Genomic DNA, 9,787 nt, shown 5'->3' with positions numbered 1-9,787 from the left:
GCGCACACACACACACACACAAACACACAAACACACACACACAGATAAACTCACATGTCCTCCGTCAGAACCAGGACCCCTCCATCTAGCCGATGATCCTACAACACACACACTCACACACACACAAACAAACACACACTCATACAGGCGCGCACACACACACACACACTCACAAACATGCACACACATGCACACATGCACACAAACACACACACGCACAGGTAGGTTCACATGTCCTCCGTCAGAACCAAGTCCCCTCCATCTAGCTAGTGATCCTACAACACACACACACACACACTCACATGCACAAAAACACACACACACACACACACACGCACGCACGCACACACACACACACACACATACATGCACAGGTAGACTCACATGTCCTCCGTTAGAACCAGGACCCCTCCATCTAGCCAGTGATCCTACAACACACACACACACATACACACAAACACAGACTCATACACACACACACACTCACAAACACGCACAGGTAGACTCACATGTCCTCCTTCAGAACCAGGACCCCTCCATCTAGCCGATGATCCTACAACACACACACTCACACACACACACACACACACACACACACACACACACACACAGGTAGACTTACATGTCCTCCGTCATAACCAAGACCCCTCCATCTAGCCGGTGGTCCTACAACACACACACACACACACCATACAAACACGGACACACGCACAAACACACTCACACAGGTGTGCGCAAATGCACAAACACAAACACGCACACACACAGGTAGACTCACATGTCCTCCGTCAGAACCAAGACCCCTCCATCTAGCCGGTGATCCTACAACACACACACACACTCACACAAGCGCGTGCACACACACACACGCTCACACACTTACAAACATAAACACACACAAATTTTCATACACACAAACACACACACACAGGTAGACTCACATGTCCTCCGTCAGAACAAGGACCCCTCCGTCTAACCGGTGGTCATCCTGTTGCCTCAACATGGACGGCACTTGTGTGGACACCAGGAAGCCATGTGGGTTGATTTGTCGTCGCTGAAACGTAAGAGAGACACACACTGACACGCACACTGACGCACACAGTTTGGCTTTAATTTTAGATAAGTGTTCTGTTTAAAAAACAAACCCAAAAACGTAAATACGCGTTTTGCTTTTTTTGGTTTTAGTTTTAGGAAGCGTTTTATGGCACTTGCAACACAATGAGGTCATATAAGTGCAGAAGATTAGATTTTTTGTTTCTGTTTTTGTAAAGTGTTTTACGGCGCTCGCAACTGCATAAGGTCATATGAGCGCGCAGGACACACCTAATATTTTCAGTTGGTAGGAAATTTTGAATTTTGCCCGGGTGGCGGCTGAAGCCTACTCTTATCGATTTTAGACCACCAAGGGATCTTTAACGTGCGCAACTTGCACACGGGCCCTCCGAGATTTTTCATCCTTGTCCGAGAAGGCTAGGTGTAGATCTTTCCTACCAGAAGATCAGGGGTGTGGCAGAAAGACAGCAGTAAGGAGGAGCCAAGGAGTAGCAGTAGAAAGGCTGCAGAAAGAGTCAGGAGCCCAGACGAGGGGGCAAAGGAGGTGAGGGGGTAGGGGCAGAAAGTGGAATTGAAAGCAGACAACAGAACATTGCTAGAGAGCAGGAAAGGAGGTGAAAGGAGACAATTTTAGAGAAGAAAATTTTTCGGTCACTACCCAGATTCGAACCCAGGACCTTTGAATGAGAGGCCAACACCTTAACCTCTAGGCCACGAGAGCCCCCAGAAGATTAGAGGTGTTACAAGAGAGTAACAAACACAAAAAAGGAGGGGAGATAAAAACGATAGACGTTTGATAGGAAAGAAGGAGCAAACCACATCAGTGCACCCATCAAGTACTCACTTCGCACAGTTTAGCTTTAATTTTAGATAAGTGTTCTGTTTTAAAAAAAACCAAAAACGTAAATAAGCATTTTGCTTTTTTTTGTTTTAGGAAGCGTTTTATGGCACTTGCAAAACAGTTAGATCATATAAGTGCTGAAGATTAGAGGAGTTACACGAGAGTAAAAAACACAAATAAGAAGAAGGAGAGGTAAAAACAATAGTCCTTTAATAATAGGAAAGAAGGAGCAAACCACATCAGAACACCTGCCAACCACCCATACATTTTGAGTTTTTGAGTGGAAGAGACTAGATAAATATTCTCATCTCTCAATCCAGTGGAAGTACAAAGAGAACAAAGAAGAAAGGCAGGAACATATCTAGACAACAAGACAAACACACAGATAAGTGAACAGATGAACAGGCAGACAGTCAGGCATACAGTATAGAAACATAGTATTGTTTGAGTTTAGAGAAACAAGTTAACAAAATAAAGGTCATTTTGTGCAGGGAAAAGGAAAACAGTTGACAGACAGAAACAGCATACTCCAATCTCCCACAGATACATAGGAACATGAGTAGGAAAATAGGTAGTTGGTTTTAGTAAGGGTTTTACGGCACTTGCAACACAAAAAGGTCATATAAATGCCGACGATTAGAGGTGTTACAAGAGAGTAAAAAACAAAAAAAAAGGAGGGGAGATAATGATGATAGACGTTTGATAGGAAAGAAGAAGCAAACCACAACAGAGCACCCACCAACCACCCACGAAAATAGGTAGGTAGACTGAGAAATAATCAAATAGATAGAAGAAGATAAATTGTTGACAGAAAAGCAGATCAATGGGTAGTCAGATAAATGGATACATTGAAGACAGACGAATGAACAAAAAGACTAGATATAATTATAAATGAATGGAAAGATAATAGATAGCATTTGCATAGTACAAATTCCCACTCAACAGCAAGCTCTATGCGCTTTATGATCTATATTATTACCCCGGTAGACCTGACAGCATTCTGAAACAATCTCAACTTCCTGAGAAGAATACAGTGCAAGCTGCCATTTTTTATAGGCACTAAAACACTCAAATCCAGGCAAGATCTTTCACTGTCTATACCTGGGTACCCATTCTCACCTGGGTGAAGTGAGGAAAATTCATGTAAAGTGCCTTCCCTAAGGAAACAACGTCGTGCCTGAGGCTCGAACTCCAAACTTGCAACCTCATGATTACAAGTCTGGTACCCTTATCACTTGACTACCAACCAAAGATAGACAGATTAACAGACAGACAGACAGACAGACAGACAGACAGACAGACAGACAGACAGACAGACAGACAGACAGACAGACAGACAGACAATAAATGTGAGGTTCCTCACCCGAGCAACACTTAATAAATCCTCACAAGTGGCGGCCCTTGCAATATCTTCCTTCAAGCCAGGATATTGTACAGCGCCTTCCCTGGGAATGGAATTGATTTAGTCTTTAGTAAAGAGTTTTACGGCACTTGCAACACAATAAGGTCATATAAGTGCCGAAGATTAGAGGTGTTACAAGAGAGTAACAACAAACGTTTAAAAAAAGAAGGAGGAGAGATAAGGACGATAGATGTTTAAGAGGAAAGAAGGAGCAAACCACACCAGAGCACCCGCCAACCACCCACTGGAATTGATTAAATTCAGGCTCTTATTCAAGTAAAGTGAAAATAGTATAGGTTTACGCCCCTATCAACACTATTAGGTTATTTAAGAGGCAGGACCTATGAGTTTAACGTTCATCTCTGAAAGGACCGAGCCAAAATGGGAAATTAGTGTAAAGTGTTTTTCTCAAGGACACAATGTTGGACTGAGCTGAGGTTCGAGCGTGAAGCAAACTGACTTGATAAAGGCCATGTAGTGAAGGGAACAAACGAGACAGACAGACAGAAAAGACAGAGGGATGGTAAAGAAAAAGTACCAACCTGTGACACCCTCTAACTACTTGCAGGATGTTAGACTTAAGAAAACCTCATTGACAGGATAATGGTCACATTTTGTGCTTGGAGAAAGTTAAGCAAATAGACAGAAACAACAGAGGGATAATAAAGAAGAAGTAATTATCAACACCTTCCAACCACTCACAGGGATGGGATGGAAGGAACCAAAAACCTTTCCTGCAAAATCAACCAAATTCACTATAAGGACTTCAAAAAGCTTCTTCACACCAAAATAGGATCTACTGATCACTCACTCAGAAATGTACATAAACTACCATGCAAATGGGTAGTCTGCTCAACCTGCACTTAATTGTAAATAACTTTCACAAAACAGTGAAAGCAAGAATAAAAAGCACAGTCTTGATGTATACCAAAAGGTTAAATTTGTCTTGTTATTATAAATAATCAATCACGAACGTCTATCTTCTTCTTTCAACGACAAGAACAATCAGCACCCACAGTGATTTGTCTTGTGTGTGTGTTCTTTTGTCAAAACATACTTGTTGAAACATAACAGGTGCTTAGTTTTTTAGTTTCAGTAGAGGTTTTACGGCCCTCGCAACTGCATAAGGTCATATGAGTGCCAGAAGATTAGAGGTGTTACAAGAGAGTAACAAACATAAAAAAGAAGAAGGGGAGATAAGGACGATAGATGCTTGATAGGAAAGAAGAAGCAAACCACATCAGAGCAACCGCCAACCACCCACATTACAGGTGCATATATGTATTTGAAAGGATTATTGTACATTGAATGAGACAGTATGTGTGAAATGTGTCATTATGTAAGCTGTCAAAATTCTATTTCACTGTGAAGCACCTAGAGCTATCGAATAGTGGTGTAAAAGATGTAATCTACATGTAACATTATTATTATCATCATCATCATTATTATTAATATTATTATAAATATTGTTCTCATTATTATTATTACTATTATTATCATTATTATTATTATATTTATTGACAATATTATTGTTGTTGTTGTTATTATTATTTTAAAAATAAATTATAATAATAAAACTATTATTATCATTATTATTATTATTATTATTGATTGGGTGATGTAAAGTTTTTGCCCTCCATGGGGGACATGCTCACCCTGAGTAGTGCTCCAGCATTGTCTTTGCCAGTTTGAACGCCAGCTCGAAGTACGGTTTGACTTTAGAGTTACTCACCGAGCCCCTGGGGATCACACACACAAACAAATAATGTAAAGGAGTAAAGAAAGTAGCTTTTTCTATGAACAGATTAACATATGAATGTGCATAGACTGTCTCTCTCTCCCTCCCTCTCTCTCTCTCTCTCTCTCTCTCTCTCTCTCTCATACACACATGTGCACATGCACACATACACACACACGCGCGCGCACACACAAAAGCATCAATTAAAATGCGTCATCCTTGTTACAGTCAGTGTAAACAGTTGAACGATACTACAAATTGAACTATGGTTTTACACAGCCTATCTAAGCCTGAAATACAAATTCTACCTCTTTTAATACAAAATCACTGTTGCTGCGACATTCCTAATTCTTGTTTGTGTCACCCTGCTTTTTGTTCAAACTACTGGGACTCAGTAGCTCAACAAAGTATGGTATTTGCTTGTCAATTGTAGGGTCCGGATGTTAATCCCCACCAGCCTCGCTTTTTTTTTTCTTATGGTGTGTACACCCCATAATCCAAAGGTAGGTAGGATCGAGCGCCTAGTCTTCTCGGATAAGGATGAAAAATTTCTGATGTTCCACGTGGAAGTTTCAAATGTTAGTTTTTTAGTTTTCTAAAAATTTTACGGTACTTGCAACACATTAAGGTCATTATAAGTGCCAAAGAATAGATGTGTTACAAGAGAGTAACAAACACAAAAAAGAAGAAGGGGAGATAAGGACGATAGATGTTTGATAGGAATAAGGAGCAAACCACACCAGAGCACCCGCCAACCTCCCATTTTCACATGTTAACAATGCTGTGGCGGTTTTAAAATTGAAAAGAGTAGGCCCTTCAGGCTGCCATGCATGAAAAGCTATATGTCCCATTATGTGAGTTAACAAACTTCCTTTCCACTCCACAAACAAACAAATACACAAACAAGACTGAACACACCTGACAAACGGTACATCGGATCGGTATCCATCTTTACTTTTATAGTCAGGTAATGAATCAACCCATAAAAACGGCTGGTCCAAACTGGCAATCTGTCTATAGTGTACTCCTATTGTGAAAAGCTCACGCCAGCTGTGAATAATTTTGTCTGTGGAAAGAGATGACTGTAAAGATTGTGTATCAGAAGGGGTGGTGGGAACAATAGACATCATATGATGGTAGACATACAGTATAACGTAAAAGTAAAGTTCACAATAAATAATACTGTTGATTGGTTTATTAATTTCAGTTTATCATAACTAAACCAAGTTGGTCTCATTTAAGATACATCAGACAAGACAAGACAAGACAGGACAAGACAAGAAAAGACATTGATTTTAAGTTTCTCACACATACACACACACACACACACACACACACACACACACACACACACACACACACACACACACACACAACACACACATGCCACATGCATACTCTGTCACATCCTCTCTCTTCCACACAAATATACACAAACAAACATAATATTATGCTTTCACTCACAAATAGATCCACAGTCACACATTAGATGAAATGACGAATAACTGCTTACAATAATAATGATTGTGCTTGTTAGATAACCAGTATTCTGACAGTACTCCAATAGTATTCTGATAGAATAGGCTTTGAAAGCCATAAAAAGTACTCACTTGGATTTAATCTAGCTATCAAGTCAACATTTTAAAAGTTTCATTGCTGAACTTCATACTTCTAGTTCCAGACCTCATTTGGAAATTTATTCATTTTTCTCAGAGCACTTCCTATAATGTGTCAAAACCAGAGTATTCAAAAGTAATGCATGAAGCTCAGTGGAGTTAGAGGAAAGGAAAAGGAGAAAGATTTTGTTTTACTGCAGTAAAGATACAACAAAGTAAATGTCAGATATGTACATTTGCTCACTAGCAATTATAATTTTGGGTTGTTCCACCATCATAGAGTTTGCACATCCTGCTGTTGAGCAGTAAGCTGTTCATGACATATCTCCCACAGCATGCTTCTCAAAACTTTTTGGGTTTGGTGAGGCCACTTAACAATAATAACTGCATTTACATCGTGCAAATTCATGCTGTACAGTCCTCTATGAGCCTTTCAACTATTATTACCCCAGCAGACACGGTAAGAACACTCAGAAACATTTTGGGCTTCCCGGAAAGCATATATAGAGCAAGCTGCGTATTACATGCGCTCAAACACTAACAAACTCACAAGATCTTTTGCTGTCTATAGCTGGGTACCCATTCCCACTTGGGTAAAGTGAGGAAAATTCAAGTAAAGTGCCTTTCCCAAGGACACAATGTTGGACCCCTACTGGGATTCGAACCCACAACCTTACAATTGCCCTTCCAAGTGCCTTACCACCAAGCCACAGATGCCACAAAACTTACTACCGTAAACAACAAAACAAAAGGGTAGAGCACACTCACCGTGTGAACCTGCTTTGGACGCCTTCACAGCTTTCCACTTGGTCTGCACAGAGAATCGAAAGAGAAAGATTCACTTTTTTAAAGTATGACTGGAACAGTAGTATGGCATGGTTTTTAGTTTAGTTTTAATTTAGTTTTAGTAAGAGTTTTATGGCACTTCATCATCATCATTGCCTTTCTTACTCTGCACCACGAACAAACACTTTCCACCTTTTTCTATCCTGGGCTAGCCTCTTGATGTTATTCCATGTCTTCCCACTTTTCTGTACATCAACTTCTGTGATTCTTCTCCAGGTACCACTTGGCACTTGCAAAACCATAAAGTGTTGACGGTTAGAGATGTTACAAGAGAGTGACAAACATAAAAAAGGAGGAGAGATAAGGCTGAAAGATGTTTGACATAAAAGAAGGAGCAAACCAATGGCATGCTTTAAGGTGCCTTTCAACGCTATGAGGTTATTAAAGGCACAGGACCTGTGAATTCACCCCCTGTCTCTGACAGGACCAAGGTATGCGGGTGGAGAGAATTGAAAAACTTCCCAGACAACTCCTTAAGTTCAAGAATGCTCTATTGGAGATTCAAACCAGTTCAGCATGACCCCAATTAAACTAACAGTGCAAACAGTGCAAAAAGAGAGATTTAGAGTTGTATATACTATTGCAGAGCTGAATACAATTTGAACATCTGAAACAGTAGTGAAAGAAAAAGGAAATGTCTTGTAGATTACTGCAAGAAGACACAATAAGAGCTATATTTCACCTGAAACATATTTAAGTGACAGGAAAGAAATAGAAAGAGCTGAATACTTAAGAGTAACAGCCAACCATGTACGAGTAAAGAATTAATTAAACAAAGATGAGACAAGAAAATAGAATTCTATTCATGATCTCGCAGGAAAGCTAAGAAAAGCAAAGACACTAAAACAAAAAACAAAAAGTACATAAATGTAGTGAAATAATAAACAAGCAGTCTAATCAGATGCAAAGAAATTTTGACAGTGAGCAGTTGGAGGCTGTCACTGGAAGGTCCTATTTCTTCAAAATCCTTACCACTTCTACCATCTTGATTTATCCAAAACAGCCATAGCACAAAAAGTTATGGACTCCAGCCAAAAAATTTACACATAAACTTGAAATAATTTATGTTTATCCTGCTGTTTGCTATTTTGAAAGGAAAAAAAAGTGTCATTCCAACAATTTACATTCAATTTTTACTTCTTTATTGACAGTCAGCCCGAATTTATTATCCATTATCTTTGATTAGACCATTAAGAACATATGATCAGAACAGTCATTAAAAAATCTACAAGAGTAAATCTATTTTATTAAATTCTTGTAACAACTAAGCAAAATCATGAGCCTGAAAATAAAGGCAAGTCATTTGACGAAGGGAAACAACTCTCATAATTATGCAATATCATAATTTTAATTCAGAGTTATATTCCTTTTTTTGCCTGTTTCCTATCTGTCTACCAACGTGTCTGTCACTCTCTTTCACCCATATACTTATTGTTGCATTACAGTAACTAAAGTTTTTGTCTTAACTACATCTGATCCAACAGTTATCCAAAGCAGAGACTTTCACCTTTCTTAAACATGAGGCCTTCTAATAACAGCTAAAGGAACATGTCGTTGAATAAGAATCTTTGTTGATGCATGAAAATGATTAAGTACAAAACTAAGTCACAATAACTTTACAGCCTACTACCCGACACATTCATCACCCATAGCTTCGACCATTATATTATCATCTCCATAAAACACAAAACTGTAACTGCAATCACTCTTTTTTTTTTCTCAAGGGATTTTAATACGGGAGTAAAAATTATTTTTCCTTACAACAAATCATTGAAACCCCCCCCCCCCCCCCCTAAAAAAACAAACAAAAAAAAAGAATTGGTCACAAGGCATTTTTAGACATTTTCACACATTTTCACAGGTCAAGGAGAACTTTTGTTACCACTGGGGTTAGCCAACAGGGTGCCTCTTATTTATTTAATAAAAAATCAATTTCCAATACTTTGCAGATAAGAGGTTGTGACTTACAGCAAAGGTGTGAAAAATCTGTGAACCAAAGCATGGCACAAACTTACCTCAAAATACTGCGCCATATGTATGGAGGCCAGCCCCATGGCCAGGTTCAAGCGTCGGTTCGGCAAGATCCCGTCCACACTGACCTGAGACAACCGGCCCAAGGCCTCCGCCCGGCACAGCAGGGGCTCCAGATGAGGTGGGATTTCTTTTAAAGGTTGGACATCACTGGAAAAGGAAAATTGTGAGCTGATATCTCTTATATTACTCCAGGGAAATCATCAGTTGATGTCTCTTATATTATGACAGGGAAATCATCTGTTGATATCTCTTATATT

The 9,787-nt window shown here is 39.5% G+C and overlaps 1 protein-coding gene across 1 annotated transcript in view; it reads right to left on the bottom strand.

The window, feature by feature from the left end:
• The window catches only part of LOC101858740 (tetratricopeptide repeat protein 13), a gene marked incomplete at its 3' end in the record, with an annotated part of 28,518 nt that overhangs the window by 2,022 nt on the left and 16,709 nt on the right, over nt 1–9,787 (bottom strand). Inside the window, 6 exon segments of the mRNA XM_005108787.3 lie at nt 942–1,054; nt 3,258–3,339; nt 4,952–5,035; nt 5,953–6,100; nt 7,419–7,461; nt 9,512–9,677. Coding sequence (XP_005108844.2) covers nt 942–1,054; nt 3,258–3,339; nt 4,952–5,035; nt 5,953–6,100; nt 7,419–7,461; nt 9,512–9,677 — 636 coding nt within the window.

The sequence above is a fragment of the Aplysia californica genome, unplaced genomic scaffold (genome assembly GCF_000002075.1).
Source record: "Aplysia californica isolate F4 #8 unplaced genomic scaffold, AplCal3.0 scaffold00719, whole genome shotgun sequence".
In the NCBI taxonomy this organism is placed as follows: Eukaryota; Metazoa; Mollusca; class Gastropoda; order Aplysiida; family Aplysiidae; genus Aplysia; species Aplysia californica.
Note: the sequence above shows the minus strand (reverse complement) of the source record. Positions and strands in the feature narration are given on the sequence as shown.